Raw genomic sequence first — 17833 nt, 5'->3', positions numbered from 1 at the left:
GAGGGGGTTGTGGGGTGCCCCACGGCCCTTGGGGTCGCTTTGGGGGCTGCCCCACAGCCAGCGGGGTACCTATGGGGCGCCCCACACTGCTCGGGGGTCACCCCACAGCACCTAGGGGGGGAACCCCCCCCGCGGGCGGACCCCGGGGGCCGCCCCCCGGCGCCGTGGGGCGGTCGGTGGGGTGGGCGCCCCTCCAGCCCCCCTCCCGCGCCCCCAGGGACGAAGCTGGACAGCTCGGGCGTGGCCTTCGCGGTGGTGGGGGCCTGCCAGGCCCTGGGGCTCCCCGACGTCCACCTGGCGCTCTCCGAGGACCACGCCTGGGTGGCCTTCGGCGCCGGCGGGCAGCAGACGGCCGAGGTCACCTGGCACGGCAAGGGCAACGAGGACCGGCGGGGCCAGACTGTGCACGCCGGCGTGGCCGAGAGGGTGAGGGGGCACGGGGGGGACGGGGGAGCACCCAGGGGTGGGGACGACGAGGATGGGTGGGGCCGAGAGGGTGAAGGGGGACGGGGGGGGACGGGGGAGCACCCAGGGGACGGGGGAGCACCCAGGGGACGGGGACGATGAGGGCTGGTGGGGCCGAGGGGGTGAGGGGGCACAGGGGGGACGGGGGAGCACCCAGGGGACGGGGGAGCACCCAGGGGATGGGGACGACGAGGACTGGTGGGGCTCAGAGGGTGAGGGGGCACGGGGGGGGACGGGGGAGCACCCAGGGATGGGGACGACGAGGATGGGTGGGGCCGAGAGGGTGAGGGGGCACACGGGGGGACGTGGGGGGACGGGGGAGCACCCAGGGGATGGGGACGACGAGGACGGGTGGGGCCGAGAGGGTGAGGGGGGACGGGGGGGGGACGGGAGAGCACCCAGGGACGGGGACGAGGACCAGCAAGGCTGAGAGGGTGAAGGGGGACCCGGGGGACAGGGGGGGGCTCAGGGGGACAAGGATGGGGATGGGGGGGACCCAGGGGGATGGGAGGGACCCAGGGGGATGGGGGGGACCCAGGGGGATGGGGGGGACCCGCAGGGACAAGGACAGGGACAGGGGGGGACCCAGGGGGACAGGGGGGGACTCGGGGGGACAAGGATGGGGACGGGGGGGACCCAGGGGGACGGAGGGGACCCAGGGGGACAAGGACAGGGACAGGGGAGGACCCAGGGAGACAGGGGAGACTCAGGGGGACAAGGATGGGGATGGGGGGACCCAGGGGGACGGGGGGGCACTCAAGGGGGATGGGGACAGGGGGGACCCAGGGGCACCAAAATGGGGACAGGGGGACTCAGGGGGATGCTCAAAGGGATGGGGATGGAAACAGGGGGACACAGGGGGACAGAGACAGGGGGACAGGGGGTCCCAGGGGGACCAGGGTGGGGACAGGGGGGTCCCGGGGGACGGCGGCAGACGAGTCCCCCCCGTGTCCCCCCCAGAGCTGGCTGTACCTGAAGGGCTCGTACCTGCGCTGCACGCGGCACATGGAGGTGGCCTTCATGGTCTGCGCCATCAACCCCTCCATCGACCTGCACACCGACAGCCTGGAGCTGCTGCAGCTCCAGCAGGTGGGGCGGCCGTGGGGCGGCCGTGGGGCGGGGGGGCGGCCGTGGGGCAGGGGGGGCGGCCGTGGGGCAGGGGAGGCGGCCGTGGGGCAGGGGGGGCGGCCGTGGGGCGGCCGTGGGGCAGGGGGGGTGGCCGTGGGGCAGCCGTGGGGCAGGGGGGGCGGCCGTGGGGCGGCCGTGGGGCAGGGGGGTGGCCGTGGGGCGGCCGTGGGGCAGGGGGGGTGGCCGTGGGGCAGGGGGGGCGGCCGTGGGGCAGCCGTGGGGCTGGCTGTGGGGCAGGGGGGCGGCCGTGGGGCGGCCATGGGGCAGGGGGGGTGGCCGTGGGGCAGTCGTGGGGCAGGGGGGGCGGCCGTGGGGCGGTCGTGAGGCAGGGGGGGCGGCTGTGGGGCAGGGGGGGTGGCCGTGGGGAAGGGGGGCGGCCGTGGGGCGGCCGTGGGGCAGGGGGGGCGGCCATGGAGCAGGGGGGGCAGCCGTGGGGCACCTGTGGGGCACCCCCCAGCTCCTTCCTCTTCCCTTGCAGCGCCTGCTGTGGCTGCTCTACGACTTGGGGCACCTGGAGAGGTGAGAGGGACCCCCCCCAGCCCGCCCTGGGGCCGCCAGCCCCCCAACCCGCCATGGGGCCGCCAGCCCCCCAACCCGCCATGGGGCCGGCCCCCCAACCCGCCGTGGGGCCGCCAGCCCCCCAACCCGCCCTGGGGCCGGCCCCCCAACCTTCCCCGCAGATACCCCATGGCTTTGGGCAACCTGGCCGACCTGGAGGAGCTTGAACCCACCCCGGGCGACCCGACCCCCTCACCATCTATCACAAGGTGACGCGTGGGGCTGAGCGCCGTGGGGCTGAGCGCCGTGGGGCAGAGCGGGGGGCTGACACCCCCCGCCCGCCCCCCGCCAGGGCATCCTCTCGGCGCGGACGTTCTACAACAACGAGCACATCTACCCCTACATGTACCTGGCCGGCTACCACTGCCGCAACAAGAACGTCAAGGAGGCGCTGGAGGCCTGGGCCGACACCGCCACCGTCATCCAGGAGTGGGTTGGGGGGCGCTGGGGGGCCGGGGAGGGGGGGCTGGGGGCTCGCCGGGGGTCCCCAGCCCTCGCCGTGGGGTGGGTTGTTGGGGGGGGGGGGTCTGTGCTCTGTGTGCTTGGGGGCTGTGGGGCGGTTGGGGCCGTGGGGCAGCCGTGGGGCTGGGAAGAGGGGGTGGCTGTGGGGCTGGGCTGGGCGCTTGGGGTCCCTCCCGGGGGTCCCCAGCCCTCCTGGGTGTCCACACGCCCCTCCATAGCTGTGGGGTGGCCCATGCCCCTCCATCAGGGCCGTGGGGCAGCCGTGGGGCTGGGAAGAGGGGGTGGCTGTGGGGCGGGGCTGGGCGCTTGGGGTCCCTCCCGGGGGTCCCCAGCCCTCCTGGGGGTCCGGATCCCTCTCTGTGGTTGTGGGGTGGCCTGTGCCCCCCCCTCGTCGGGGCCATGGGGCAGCCGTGGGGCTGGGAAGAGGGGGTGGCTGTGGGGCGGGGCTGGGCGCTTGGGGTCCCTCCTGGGGGTCCCCAGCCCTCCTGGGGGTCCACACGCCCCTCCATAGCTGTGGGGTGGCCCATGCCCCCCCCATCAGGGCCGTGGGGCAGCCGTGGGGCTGGGCTGGGCGCTTGGGGGTCCCTCCCGGGGGTCCCCAGCCCTCCTGGGGGGGGTCCGTGTCCCTCTCTGGAGCTGTGGGGCAGCCTCTGCCCCCCACCCTGCCGGGGCTGTGGGGCAGCCGTGGGGCTGGGAAGAGGGGGTGCCCCTTCCCGGGACCGGGCCGCGTTCTCGGGGGTCCCCCTCCCTCCCCGGGCTCCCTGTCCCTCTCGGGGGGTCCCCAACCCCCTCCGTGGCCGTGGGGCAGCCCCCCGGCGCCGTGGGGCAGCCCCCGTCTCTGCCCCACAGCTACAACTACTGCCGGGAGGACGAGGAGATCTACAAGGAGTTCTTCGACGTGGCCAACGACGTCATCCCCAACCTGCTGAAGGAGGCGGCCAACGCCGCCGAGCCCCCCGCGGAGGGCGACGGCGCCGAGGTGGGGGCCCCGGATTTGGGGGGGACGCCGGGGGGGGGTCCCCCAAGTGCGGGGTGAGGTTCTGCCTCGGGGGGGGGGGGCGTGTCTCTGCCGTGGGGTGTTGCGCTGCGGGGGGGGTTGGAGGCGCTTCTGGGGGGGCTCTTGGCTTTGGGGGTGGTATTTGGGGGTGCTGCACATCTGGGGGTCCCCATTTGGGGTGCCTCGCTTTTTGGGGGTCCCTATTTGGGGTGCCCAAGGGCGTCCCCCACATCCAGGGATTCCCATTTGGGGTGCCTGGGGGGTGCCCCGCATCTGGGGGTCCCTGTTTGGGGTGCCAGGGGGGTGCCCCGCATCTGGGGGTCCCCGTTTGGGGTGCCTGGGGGGTACCCCGCATCTGGGGGTCCCCGTTTGGGGTGCCCAGAGGTGCTCTACATATGGGCGGCTGCATTCGGGGTGCCCAAGGGGGTGCCCCACATCTGGGGATCCCCATTCAGGGTGCCCGGGGGGTGCCCCACATCCAGGGGTCCCCGTTTGGGGTGCCTGGGGGGTGCCCCGCATTTGGGGGTCCCCATTTGGGGTCCCCAAGGGGGTCCCCCGAATCTTAGAGCTCCTATTTGAGGTGCTCAGGGGTGCCCCACATCTGGGGGTCCCCAAGGGGGTCTCCCAAATCTTAGAGTTCCCATTTGGGGTGCTCAGGGGGTGCCCCACATCTGGGGGTCCCCATTCGGGGTTCCCAAGGGAGTGTTGCCCATCTGGGGGTCCCCGTTTGGGGTGCGTGGGGGGTCCCCCGCTTCTGGGGGTCCCCATTCGGGGTACCCCCCATATGGGGGGGGGGGCTGCTCTTGGGGGGTCCCCGCCGGCAGACAGCCCCCTGCCCCCCATCCCCAACGCCGCGCGCCGCGTTTCGGGGCGCCGGGCTGGGGTCCCCACCCCCCCCCCCTGCTTTGGGGGTCCCTCTGACGCGGAGGGGGGGTCCCTCTGACACCCCCCAGGTGTCCCCCAGCCCCGGGGGGGGGGTCTCGGCGCTGCAGGACCCCGAGTGCTTCGCCCACCTCCTGCGCTTCTACGACGGGATCTGCAAGTGGGAGGAGGGCAGCCCCACGCCCGTCCTGCACGTCGGCTGGGCCACCTTCCTCGTCCAGTCCCTCGGCCGCTTCGACGGGCAGGTGGGGGTTTGGGGGGGCCCCCGGGGGGTTTGGGGGGACCCCCGGGGGGTTTGGGGGGGCCCCGGGGGGCTGGGGGCTCCCCAGGGAGGACGGGGCAGCCCCACGCCCGTCCTGCACGTCGGCTGGGCCACCTTCCTCGTCCAGTCCCTCGGCCGCCCAGGGGGTTTTGGGGGGCACCAGAGGGTTTTGGGGGACCTTGAGGGTTTTGGGGACCCCCAGGGAGTTTGGGGGGACCCCCAGGGTATTGAGGGGCTCCCCGCAGGGGCAGAGGAGAGGACGGGGCAGCCCCACGCCTGTCCACGTCGGCTGGGCCGCCTTCCTGCTCCAGTCCCTCGGCCACTCGGGGGGGTTTTGGGGGGCACCAGGGGGTTTTGGGAGACCCTGAAGGTTTTGGGGGGCCCTGGGGGGTTTTGGGGGGACCCTCGGGGTGTTGGGGGCTCCCCGGGGGGGGCAGCGGGGAGGATGGGGCAGCCCCGCAGCGCGGCTGTCGCCTCCCTCGGATGCTGCCGATGGGCAGGTGGGGTTTGGGGGGGCCCTGGGGTCCCCCATGTCCCCCCTGGGGTCCCCAAAATCCCCCGCGTGTCCCCCCAGTTGTTCTTGGGGTGCCAAATAACCTCGAGGGGGTCTCGAGGGCCCCCCACGTCCTCCCTGTGTCCTTCTTGGGGTCCTCACAACCCCCTGTGTGACCCCCAAGTTTTCCTTGGGGTCCCCAGTAACCTCGGGGGGTCCCCAGGGTCCCCCACGTCCCTTGTGGTGTCCCCCACGTCCTCTCTGGGGTCCCCAAAACCCCCTGTGTCCCCCCCACGTCCTCCCGGGTCCCCCACACCCTGTGCATCCCCCACGTTCTCCTTGGGGTCCCCAATAACCTTGGGGGGTCTTTAGGGTCCCCCATGTCCCCTCTGTGTCCCCCCCAGACCCCCTGCGTGTCCCCCCGTGTGTCCCCCCTGTCCCTTGTGTCCCCCCCCAGACCCCCCACGTGTCCCCCCTGTCCCTTGTGGTGACCCCCAGACTCCCTGTGTGTCCCCCCCAAACCCCCCGCGTGTCTCCCACGTCCCTCGCAGTGACCCCAGACCCTTTATGTGACCCCCCCATGTCCCTTGTGTGTCCCCCATGTCCTGTATGGTGACCCCTGACCCCCTGCATGTCCCCCCCAGACCCCCTGCGTGTCCCCCTGCGTGTCGCCCCCAGACCCCCTGTGTCCCCCCAAGCTCCCTGCGTGTCCTCCCTGTTCCTCATGTCCCCCCCAGACCCCCCACGTGTCCCCCCCAGACCCCCCACGTGTCCCCCTCTGTCCCTTGTGTCCCCCCGACCCCCTGTGTCCCCCCCCCAGACCCCCCACGTGTCCTCCCCAGACCCCCTGTGTCCCCCCCAAGCTCCCTACGTGTCCCCCTGTCCCTCATGTCCCCCCCAGGCCCCCCACGTGTCCCCCTCTGTCCCTTGTGTCCTGCCCCCGACCCCCTGTGTGTCCCCCCAGACCCCCCTTGTGTCCCCCCCCAGACCCCCCACGTGTCCCCCTCTGTCCCTTGTGTCCCCCCCGACCCCCTGTGTCCTGCCCCCGACCCCCTGTGTCCCCCCCGACCCCCTGTGTCCCCCCCAGACCCCCCACATGTCCCCCCCAGACCCCCTGTGTCCCCCCCAGACCCCCTGTGTCCCCCCCAAACTCCCTACATGTCCCCCTGTCCCGCGTGTCCCCCCCAGGCCCCCCACGTGTCCCCCCCAGACCCCCTGTGTCCCCCCCAGACCCCCTGTGTTCCCCCCAAGCTCCCTGCGTGTCCCCCCTGTCCCACGTGTCCCCCCCAGACCCCCCACGTGTCCCCCCCAGACCCCCTGTGTCCCCCCCAGACCCCCTGTGTCCCCCCCAAGCTCCCTGCGTGTCCCCCCCAGACCCCCCACGTGTCCCCCCCGACCCCCTGTGTCCCCCCCGACCCCCTGTGTCCCCCCCTGACCCCCCGTGCCCCCCCAGGTCCGTCAGAAGGTGACGCTGCTCTCCCGCGACGCCGACCCCCCCGAGGACGAGGACGCGGGCAGCGAGGACCCCCGGGACGCTCGCCGCCGCGGCCCCCGCCGCGAATCCAAACCCGAAGAACCCCCCCTCCCCAAAAAACCCCCGGAACGCCGCCGACCCCCCGGCCCGCGCCCCGAGGAGCCCCCCCCGCCGCCGCCGCCGCCCCCCGCCACCGCCGCCCCCGCGGGGGGGGGCCCGGTGCTGGCCTTCCAGAGCGAGAAGATGCGGGGGATGCAGGACCTGCTGCGCGCCCCCAAGATCAACTCCAGCGCCATCAAACTGCAGCTGACGGCGCAGTCCCAGGTGCAGCCCAAGCGCCCAAGGCGGCGCCCAGCGACTACGCCCTGGCCTTCCTCAAGAGACCCCGCAAGGGCTCTAGGGGGGTTTGGGGGGGTTTGGGGGGGCTGGGGGGGCTGGGGGGCTGGGGACTGCGCCCCGGCCTTCCTCAAGAGACCCCGCAAGGGCTCTAGGGGGGGGTTTAGGGGGGCTGGGGGGGTTTGGGGGGCTGAGGACTGCGCCCTGGCCTTCCTCAAGAGACCCCCGCAAGGGGCTCTAGGGGGGGGTTTAGGGGGGCTGGGGGGGTTTGGGGGGCTGGGGACTGCGCCCTGGCCTTCCTCAAGAGACCCCGCAAGGGGCTTTAGGGGGGTTTGGGGTGAAATGGGGGGGCTGGGGGGTTTGGGGGGGCTGGGGACTGCGCCCTGGCCTTCCTCAAGAGACCCCGCAAGGGGCTCTGAAATGGGGGGGCTGGGGGGTTTGGGGGGGCTGGGGGGGCTGGGGACTGCGCCCCAGCCTTCCTCAAGAGACCCCGCAAGGGGCTCTAGGGGGGTTTGGGGGGGCTGGGGGGGCTGGGGGGCTGGGGACTGCGCCCCGGCCTTCCTCAAGAGACCCCACAAGGGGCTCTAGGGGGGTTTGGGGGGGTTTGGGGGGGCTGGGGGGGCTGGGGACTGCGCCCCGGCCTTCCTCAAGAGACCCCACAAGGGGCTCTGAAATGGGGGGCTGGGGGGTTTGGGGGGGCTGGGGGGGTTTGGGGGGCTGGGGACTGCGCCCTGACCTTCCTCAAGAGACCCCGCAAGGGGCTCTAGGGGGTTTGGGGGGTTGGGGGGGGGCTGGGGGGGTTTGGGGGGGCTGGGGACTGCGCCCTGGCCTTCCTCAAGAGACCCCGCAAGGGGCTCTGAAGTGGGGGTTTGGGGGGGTTTGGGGGGGTTTGGGGGGCTGGGGACTGCGCCCCGGCCTTCCTCAAGAGACCCCGCAAGGGGCTCTAGGGGGGGGTTTGGGGGGGTTTGGGGGGGCTGGGGGGGTTTGGGGGGCTGGGGACTGCGCCCCGGCCTTCCTCAAGAGACCCCGCAAGGGGCTCTAGGGGGGGGTTTGGGGGGGTTTGGGGGGGCTGGGGGGGTTTGGGGGGCTGGGGACTGCGCCCCGGCCTTCCTCAAGAGACCCCACAAGGGGCTCTAGGGGGGGGTTTGGGGGGGTTTGGGGGGGTTTGGGGGGGCTGGGACTGCGCCCCGGCCTTCCTCAAGAGACCCCGCAAGGGGCTCTGAAATGGGGGGGTTTGGGGGGGTTTGGGGGGCTGGGGACTGCGCCCCGGCCTTCCTCAAGAGACCCCGCAAGGGGCTCTAGGGGGTTTGGGGGGGTTTGGGGGGCTGGGGACTGCGCCCCGGCCTTCCTCAAGAGACCCCGCAAGGGCTCTAGGGGGGGGTTTGGGGGGCTGGGGGGCTGGGGACTGCGCCCCGGCCTTCCTCAAGAGACCCCACAAGGGGCTCTAGGGGGGGGTTTGGGGGGGCTGGGGGGGCTGGGGACTGCGCCCCGGCCTTCCTCAAGAGACCCCGCAAGGGGCTCTGAAATGGGGGGGCTGGGGGGTTTGGGGGGGCTGGGGGGGCTGGGGGGGCTGGGGACTGCGCCCCGGCCTTCCTCAAGAGACCCCGCAAGGGGCTCTAGGGGGGTTGGGGGGGTTTGGGGTGAAATGGGGGGGCTGGAGGCAAAGGAATGGGGGTACGGGGGGGTTTGGGGGTGAAATGGGGACCCCAGAGTGGGCTGGAGGTGGAGGAGAGGGGGTACGGGGGGGCTGGGGGGGTACAGGGGGGTTTTGGGGTGAAATGGGGACCCCGCAATGGGCTCTGAGGGGTACGGGGGGGGTTTTGGGGTGAAATGGGGACCCGCCCATGGACGGGGGGGGCAGAGAGGGGGTACGGGGGGGGTTGGGGTGAAATGGGGACCCCCCGGGACGGAGCTCCAGGAAGGGGGGGGGGGGGGGGGGGGCACAGGCCGGTTTTGGGGTGCAGCAGGGCCCCCCCCCGCCCCAGGCGCTGCTGTTCGGGGGGGTCGGGGCACCCCGGGGGGGGGTCAGGCCTTTTGGGGGGCCCCCCTCCCCCCCCCCCAATAAACTGCCGCTGTTTTTTCCCGCCGACTCCGTTTTTTTGGGGGGGGGGGGAATTTGGGGGGCTCCCATGAGCCCCTGCGCGGGGGGGGGGGGGGTGTCGAGCCGAGCTCTCGCGATGCTTCGCGGCGAGGTTTTGGCGGGCCGCTGCGCGCCGCCAAGGAGAGCCCGCCCGCCTCCGCCAATCAGGCGGCGTCCTCTCTGCGCGACGGCGGAGCCAGCCAATCAGGCGGCGCCTTCTCTGAGGGGCGAGGCAGGCGCCGGCGCCCCGCCCGGCACGGGGTCTACCGACGCCCCCGTCCGGGGGCGCGGGGCGGGGCGGCGCGTAGCCAATGGCAGCGGACCCCCCCGGCGGGCCCGCCCTCCGCCGCTCCGCCCAATCCGCGCTCGCCCCCCTCCCCCTCCCCCGCGCGGCGCCTGAGCGACGTCCCTCCCCGCCAATCCCCTTTGCCGCCGCCTCAGCGCCCGTCCCCGCCCCGCCGCCCGCCCCCCAGCCAATCCCTGACGGCGCCGCGCAGACGGGCAGCGCCGCCGGCCAACGGCAGAGCGCGAACGCCTTGATCGACGCGCCGCCCGGCCAATGGGCGTCGGGCGCGCGTAGCAGCGGCGTGGAAGGTTCGCGAAGGCCGGCGGCCGAGGGGAGGCTCTATGGCGACCGGGGCGAACGCCACGCCGCTGGGCAAGCTCCACCCGCCCCCGCCGCCGGGGAAGCCCGGCTTCCCGCTGCCGCCGCCCCCGGCCTCGTCCTCCCCGGCCCTCCGCCGCCTCCACCGCCGCCCCCAGGCGCCGGTCAGGCCCCGGCCGCCTTACTAGGCCCGATGGCGGCCGCCGCTTACCCCTTCGCCGCCCTCCCGCCGCCGCCGCCGCCTCCCCCCCCACCGCCGCCGCCGCCGCAGCCTCAGCCGCAGCAGCAGCCGCCGCCGCCCCCCCCGCCGCCTCCGCCGCCGGCCCAGCAGCAGCCGCAGCCTCAAGCGGCGGCCGCCCCGCAGCAACAGCAACAACAACCGGCGGCCCCGGCCGCCCCGCAGCAGCCGCCGGCCCCGGGCGCCGCGCCCTACGGGCAGTACCGCTTCCCTTCGCCGCCTCCCGGCCATGACCCGCCGGCGGCCCCGCAGTCCGCGGCGGCACCGCCGGCCGCCCCCCCCCAGCAGCCGCCGGCCCCCCCCCAGCAGCCGGCGGCCGCCGCCCCGGCGCAGCAGCGACCGGAGGAGAGCGGGCCCGGTGGGGGGGGAGGAGGAGGAGGAGGAGGAGGAGGCGTCGGGCAGAATGAAGCGGGTGGGCGAGCGGCCGGCGGCCATAAGGGCTCCAGGAGGTCAGGTAGGTGTCGGGGGGGGGGTTTGGAGGGGCTATGGGGGGGGGTTCAGAGAGGCTATGGGGGGGCAGGGGGGTTTGGGGGGGGGCAGGAGGAAAGAGGGGGTCGTGGAGGGTGAGGATGAAAGGGGGGATGTCAGGGGGGTTCTTGGGGGTCCGACAACACAGGGGTCCAGGGGGGTTATGGGGGGGCAGGAACAAAGAGGAGGACGGGGGGTTACTGGGGGGACAGGAGGAAAGGGGGGGCCGAGGGGGGTGAGGAGGAAAGGGGGGCGAGAGGCAGCAGGGGGCTTCGGCCCCCCCGCCGGCCGGGACCCGTGTCGTGTGCGGCCAAGATGGAGCCCGGCGCCTCGGGGAGGGGGGGGGGACCTTCGGATGGGACCCCCCAAAACCCCCCCAGTGCTGGAGCTTCCCCTGGGGACCCCCCAAACCCCCCAGGACAGAGCGACCCCCCCGTCACCGGCCGCCATCTCGTGTCCCAGCCCCGCGGGGGGGGGTGGGGGGTGCCTCCGTCCCCTTGAGTCCCCCCAAAACCCCACGAGTTGCCCCAAACCGGGCGTTTTTCCCCCCAGACTTCCCGCGGAAGCGGAAGCGGAGCCGCTGGAACCAGGATTCGCTGGAGCAGAAGACGGTGATCCCGGGAATGCCGACCGTCATCCCGCCCGGCCTCACCCGCGAGCAGGAGCGCGCCTACATCGGTAACGCCGCGCCCCGCCGCTTTCGGGGCCAAACGCCGCAGATCTGGGGGCCGGGGGGGCCGGGTCTGACCCCACTTTCCCGTGTGGTGGCGCCGAATTGGCTCTGAACGAGCGCCGCCGCGCCCCAAGGGGGCTTCGATTGACCAAAATCGGGGAGTTTGGGCCCAATTTGGGCCCGGGGGAGGGGGGGCAGCGGCCGCCGTCCCCCTCCCCCCCCCCAGTCACCACTGTCCTTCCTAATTAACAACCCCCCTGACGAAGACGCGGCCTAAACGAGCAGAGGGGGGGCCGCCGCGCTCTCGCTCCGCTGCCGCGGGGCGCGATGGGGGTTTGGTGAGAACGTCCGGCGTTTTAGGCACTGAGGTGCTTTTTTGGGTAACGACGCCCGGGTTTCTGAGCACGGGCTCTTGGGGAATAACGTCTGTCGTGGTGGTGGTGACGTGTTCCTTCGGGCGGTAACGTGCGTTCTTAAGGTAATAACGTCTGGTTTTATGGCAATAACGTCTGCTTTTGGTAATAACGTGGCTTTTAAGTGATAACGTTTGGTTTCTTAGGGAGGATCTGCTGTTTTGGGTAACAATGTCTGATTTTTGGTAACGGTACCTAGTTTTTCAGTAATAACGCCCAGGGTTTTGGTAATAACGTGCTCTTATCGGTAACGAGGGCTGGTGCTCTGGTAATCGTGGCAACTTTGGTAACGATCTCTGGGTTTTGTCTTAAAAATGTCTCATTTTAGAGTAATAACGCCTGGTTTTGGTAACAGTATCTGGTCTTATTCATAATAACGTGTGGTTTTAGAGTAAAAATGTCAAGTTTTGGTAACTATTTGGTTTTTTTCATGATGATGTTTGGGTTTAGAGTAATAATGTTTATTGTTGGCAACAATACCAGTTTTTTTTTCATAATAATGTCTGTTTTAGAGGAATAATGTTAACTTTTGGTAACCATCTTTGGTTTTTTCCATCATAACGTCTGGTTTTAGAGTAACAATGTTTATTTTTAGCAAGAATACCTGCCTTTTTTCATAGTAATGTCTGGTTTGAGGGTAATAATGTCTGGTTTGGGTAATAATACCTGATTTTTTTCATAGTAACGTCTGGTTTTAAAGTAATAATGTCTTATTTTTTTGTAATAATGCTTTGTTTTTTTTATGATAACGTGTGGTTTTAGGGTAGTAATGTGTTTTTTAGTAATAATACGTAATGGTTTTTTACAATAACGTTTGGTTTTAGGCTAATGTCTAGTTTTGGTAACAATGCTTGTTTTTTTTCATAATAATATCTGATTTGAGGGTAATAATGTCTATTTTTGGTAACAATACCTGTTTCTTTCATAGTAATGTCTGATTTTAGGGTAATAATGTCTATTTTTGATATCGATGCCTGCTTTTTGAGTAATAATGTGCTGTTCTGGGTAAAAAGCTGTGCCTTTTTGGTAACGCTGTGCTTTTCTCGGTAAGAAGGTCGGGTGTTTTGGTAAGAATGTCTGTTGTTTTGGCCAGAATGTCCTTTTTTTTGGTAACTCTGTCTTTTTTCCCACCCTTTTTTCTGTCCTAACCGGGTTTCTTCCAGTGCAACTGCAGATCGAAGACCTGACTCGCAAACTGCGCACGGGAGACCTGGGCATCCCCCCTAACCCTGAGGACAGGTTGGGACCTTCCCTGACAGTAACCGTTCGCCTCCGCCCCCGTTTTGGGGCGATTCCTCTCGTTTTGAGCGTTTTCGTCGTTACCGCCATGACGCCGTCGGCCCTCGGCGTCGCCGGGCCCTGTCGCCGCGGGGCCGGGCCACGCCGTTCCGCCCCCTCCGGCCGCCGCAGGGGAAGGGGGCTCGCGTTCGTTAACCCCGACGGCTTAATTAGCGCCGGCGGCTTAATTGGCGCCGGAGGCTTAACGAGCGCCAGGAGCTTAACGAGGGCCGGGCGCTGGGGCGGCTTCGCCCGCCGCCTCCCTCCCGCGGCGGGGGGGGGGCAGCGCCCGATTCGGGGCTTTTCTGGCTCCCCCGGTTTTCCCTCGTTTCCCACCAATTTGGTTAAAATCGGCTGGGGGGGGCGAGTTCCGCCATCTTCCTCCCCAAAAGGGCTCAAATTCCGGCTCTGCCCCCTTCCCCTCCCCTTTTTTACCTCTTTGGACCCAATTTTTCCCCGGCGGCAGGGGCGGGGGTCCCTCACCCCGCGGCGGCCGGCGGCCTAACGACTTTGCCGGCTAACGAGCCGCCGCTAACGGGGGCCGGAGGCGGGGGGGGGCGATAGCGGCCGCCCGGCGCTTGGGTTTTGGGGGGAAATCCAGGAAAATCCGCGATAACCCTGACTTGCTCCTCCGCAGCGCGCCAGGGCCGAGCGCATCGTTAACGAGCTGGGGCGTCGTTAGCGCTAATTACCGGCGGACGCCTGCTTGCGGTGGTGGCGGCGGAGGGGGGGTGTTATTAATTAATAATTAACGAGCGGTGATTAGCTGACCTTTCGTTTCGCGTGTCGACAGTTCCCTTTAGGCCGCGAGGACGGTGGCGCCAACTGGTTTTAATCCAGAAAAGTTTCTTTTTCACCCCAAAACGGGTGCAGGTTTCCGATTGCCGCCCGGGATGTATTTTTTTGGATGATCCGCGTAATCTCTTCCCTTCTTGCAGCCTCATCCTAAATTTGCAATTTTGGGAGAGGGGGGGAAAAAAAGGTCCATCACTTAACCCAAACTCGAGGAATTGTGACTTTTTTTTTTCCTTAATCGATGATAATTCTGATTTTTAATTCTGATTTTTAATCATGATTCTGATTCTCCTCACCCCGAACACGGCTCTGCTAAACCGACCTTGACTCTTCCCTTCGTAGCTTTACCTGCCGCGCTGCCAAAAAAGCCAAACAAACAAACAAACAAGCTTCCCCCCCAAAAAACCGGGAGCTTTTCCTCTTAAAAACCAGAGAAACGGGCGAAACCAGGCCTCAGAAACAGGGAGAAAAGGGCAAAACCCCGACGGGGAGCGCAAAAAAAAAGCCCAAACCGCCCCAAAACAGAGAGAAAAGGGCAGAAAGGAGCCGAAGCGGCTGGTTTGGGGGTGGGGGGGCCTGAACTGGGCGCTAATTAATGCCCCCCCCCCTTAATTAACCCCCCACGGGGGGGAAGGGGGGGGCAGCCCCTTGTCCTGGCTGGGGGGGGGGGGGGGCCTGGATGCAGGGGGGGGGGTCTGGGGGGTTTGGGGGGGGTGCAGCCCCCCCGGGGGGGTCGGGGGGGCCTTGGGGTGACCCCCGCGCCCCCCCAGGTCCCCCTCCCCGGAGCCCATCTACAACAGCGAGGGGAAGCGCCTCAACACCCGGGAGTTCCGCACCCGCAAGAAGCTGGAGGAGGAGCGGCACAACCTCATCACCGAGATGGTGGCCCTGAACCCCGACTTCAAGCCCCCCGCCGACTACAAGTGAGCACCCCCACTTTTGGGGCCGCTTCGGGCCCCTTTGGGGCCTTCCGGGGCCCCAACGTCCTGGTCTTGTGTCCCCCCCAGGCCGCCGGCGACGCGGGTGAGCGACAAGGTGATGATCCCCCAGGACGAGTACCCCGAGATCAACTTCGTGGGGCTCCTCATCGGCCCCCGGTGCGTCTGCCCCCCCCGAGCTGGGGGGGCTCCTAACCACCCCGGGATGCTAACGAAGCCGGGGCTCCTAACGAAGCCGGGGCGCTGCTGCCGTCCCGGCTCTCCCCACCTGCGGGAGTCGGGGGGACCCGGCAGTTTGGGTGGGTGACACGCCCCCAGCCTCACCCCGAAAATTTTGGGGGGTGCTTAATGAGACTGGGCTCTTCATGAGACTGGGCGCCTAACGATGCTGGGGTGTTAATGAGGCCGGGCTCTTAACGATGGCGGGGTGCTGCCATGTTCCCAGCTCTCCCTGCCTGCGGGGTCCCGGGGTGGGTGCACCCCCCCCCAATTCCATGTGGCTGACCCCTTCCCCCTGCGTGGGGTGTACCCCCCCTCAGTGTCCCCTAAAAAATTTTGGGGGGTTCTTAATGACACTGTGCTCTTAATGAGGCCGGGCTCCTAACGATGCCAGAGTGCCACCACGTTCCCAGCTCTCTCTGCCTGTGGGGTCCTGGGATGGGTGCCCCCCCAGTGGGACCGTGGGGTGCTCCCCCCCAATTCGGGTGGGTGACCCCCTTCCCCTCCCCCTACGTGGGGTGTGCCCCCCCTCCAAAATTTTGGGGGGCTCTTAACGAGGCCAGACTCTTGACGAGGCCGGGCTCCTAACACTGCCGGGGTGCCGCCATGTTCCCAGCTCTCCCTGCCTGTGGGGTCCCGCTGGGGTGGGTGCTCCCCCCCAATTCGGGTGGGTGACCCCCTTCCCCTCCCCCTACGTGGGGTGTGCCCCCCCTTCCAAAATTTTGGGGGGCTGTTAATGAGGCCAGGCTCTTAATGAGGCCGGGCTCCTAACGCTGCCGGGGTGCCGCCATGTTCCCAGCTCTCCCTGCCTGTGGGGTCCCGCTGGGGTGGGTGCCCCGGCAGGACCCTGGGGTGCCCCCCCCCAATTCGGGTGGGTGACCCCCTTCCCCTCCCCCTACGTGGGGTGTGCCCCCCTCCAAAATTTTGGGGGGCTCTTAACGAGGCCAGACTCTTGATGAGGCCGGGCTCCTGACGCTGCCGGGGTGCCGCCATGTTCCCAGCTCTCCCTGCCTGTGGGGTCCCACTGGGGTGGGTGCCCCGGCAGGACCCTGGGGTGCCCCCCCCCCCGGTTCGGGTGGGTGACCCCCTTCCCCGCAGGGGGAACACGCTGAAGAACATCGAGAAGGAGTGCAACGCCAAGATCATGATCCGGGGGAAGGGCTCGGTGAAGGAGGGGAAGGTCGGCCGCAAGGACGGGCAGATGCTGCCGGGGGAGGACGAGCCCCTCCACGCCCTGGTCACCGCCAACACCATGGAGAACGTCAAGAAGGCGGTGGAGCAGGTACGGGGGGAGCCGGGGAGGGGCGGGGGGGCAGCTCAGCCGCTCCCTTTTTACCTGCGTTTCACCCAAAATCAGATCCGGAACATCCTGAAGCAAGGCATCGAGACGCCCGAGGATCAGAACGATCTGCGGAAGATGCAGCTGCGGGAGCTGGCGCGCCTCAACGGGACGCTGCGGGAGGACGATAACCGGTCGGTGGCCCCCCAAAATAGCCCCCCTTCGCCCCAAAATAGCCCCCGCGCCCCAAAATAGCCCCCCGCGCCCCAAAATAACCCCCCTCCCCCCCCAGGATCCTGCGGCCGTGGCAGAGCACCGAGACCCGCAGCATCACCAACACCACCGTCTGCACCAAGTGCGGCGGCGCCGGCCACATCGCCTCCGACTGCAAGTTCGCCAGGGTAACGACCCCCCCCAAAATCCCCTGAAATCAGCCCAAAACACCCCCCTCACCCCCGGGGGGGCCACGCGGTGACGCCCCGAAGCAGGAGGTGACACCTCCCTCCCCAAAGCAGGGAGGGGGACGGAGAGCGTGGGGCAGGAGGAGGGGGCGTGGAGGTTGGTGCCCCCCAGCCTTGCTTGGGGGGGTACCCCCTCCCCCCAAACTCACCCCCCCTCCCCCAACTGCCCCCCCAGGCCCGGGGACCCCCAGTCGGCGCAGGACAAGGCGCGGATGGACAAGGAGTACCTGTCGCTGATGGCGGAGCTGGGGAAGCCCCCGTCTCGGTCAGCTCCAACGCCGCCCACAACAACAGCCCCCTCTCCAGCAGCCACCGCGCCGCCAGCCAGGCCAGCAGCCAGCCCCCCCCCGTGAGTGACCCCCCCCCCTTAAACCCGCCCCCCTAAACTGGGGGGACCCCCCTAACCCCCCCTCCGTCCCCCCGCAGAGCCGCCCGCCGTGGATGAACTCCAGCCCCTCGGAAAACCGCCCCTACCACGGGATGCACGGGGGGCCGGGGGGCCCGGGGGGCCCCACAGCTTCCCCCACCCCATGGCCGGGATGGGGGGGGGCCACGGGGGGCACCCCCTGCAGCACAACCCCAACGGGCCCCCCCCCCTGGATGCAGCCCCACCACCCCCCCATGGGGCAGGGCCCCCACCCGCCCGGGCACCCGGGGCCCCACCACATGGGTAAGGACAATCCTGGGCGGGGGGGTTGGGGCGAAAAAGGGGGGGGTTGGGGTGAAAAAGGGGGTTTTTGGCACCCCCCAACCACCACCACCGAGGCAAGGATCTCTCATTCCCTCCAGATGAGGAGCTGGGAAGTTTTTTGGGGAGGGGGTGAGGAATTTTGGGGAGCGGGGGGGGGGATTTTTCAGGGAGGGGGGGCTGGGGATTTTTGAGGGGGCGGGTTGGGGGTCGGGGGGGGTTTGGGGTGAAAAGGGGAGGTTTTGGCACAGCTGGTGAGGCGACGGGGTTCCCCTTCCCTCAAGATTGGAACCTGGGAGGTTTTTGGGGGAGAGGGTGAGGATTTTTGGGGGGTGGGGGGAGGGCTGGCGGGGGGGGGGGGAGGATTTTTGGGGGTGGAAAAGGGTTGTTTTGTTTTTTTGTTTTAATTGCCCCCCCCCACCCTGAGGCAAGGGGCTCTCATTCCAAGGTCGGAACCTGGGAAGGTTTTTTGGGGAGGGGGATTTGGGGCGGGGTATTTTTAGGGTGGGGGGTGGGTGGGGTGTATTTTGGGGTGAAAGGGGGGGTTTTGGGGGGCCCCCCCTCGCTAAGGCGACGGTCTCTCATTCCCTCAAGATCAGTACCTGGGAAATGCGCCGGTGGGCTCTGGGGTCTATCGCCTGC

The 17833-nt window shown here is 69.0% G+C and overlaps 2 protein-coding genes across 2 annotated transcripts; both read left to right on the top strand.

Annotated features, from left to right (window-relative positions):
- Positions 1–197: 197 nt before the first annotated feature.
- Positions 198–7212, top strand: MEN1 (menin 1; the record flags this gene model as incomplete). Its single annotated transcript, XM_075139566.1, is given in 10 exon segments — positions 198–426; positions 1426–1554; positions 2072–2112; positions 2274–2320; positions 2323–2360; positions 2444–2580; positions 3463–3592; positions 4564–4737; positions 6701–7064; positions 7067–7212. Coding segments are annotated over 10 exon segments (1435 nt in total), but the record flags the coding sequence as incomplete, so codon positions are not given.
- Positions 7213–9724: 2512 nt separating this feature from the next.
- Positions 9725–17833, top strand: LOC142077644 (splicing factor 1-like). Its single transcript, XM_075139567.1, is given in 12 exon segments — positions 9725–9849; positions 9852–10433; positions 11000–11125; positions 12697–12772; positions 14377–14529; positions 14614–14703; positions 15862–16045; positions 16121–16236; positions 16335–16443; positions 16680–16852; positions 16930–17173; positions 17786–17833. Coding segments are annotated over 11 exon segments (1713 nt in total). The 5' UTR covers positions 9725–9764; the 3' UTR covers positions 16949–17173; positions 17786–17833.

The sequence above is a fragment of the Calonectris borealis genome, unplaced genomic scaffold (genome assembly GCF_964195595.1).
Source record: "Calonectris borealis unplaced genomic scaffold, bCalBor7.hap1.2 HAP1_SCAFFOLD_357, whole genome shotgun sequence".
NCBI classification, from domain to species: domain Eukaryota; kingdom Metazoa; phylum Chordata; class Aves; order Procellariiformes; family Procellariidae; genus Calonectris; species Calonectris borealis.
This window is presented reverse-complemented; position numbering and strand designations above follow the sequence as displayed.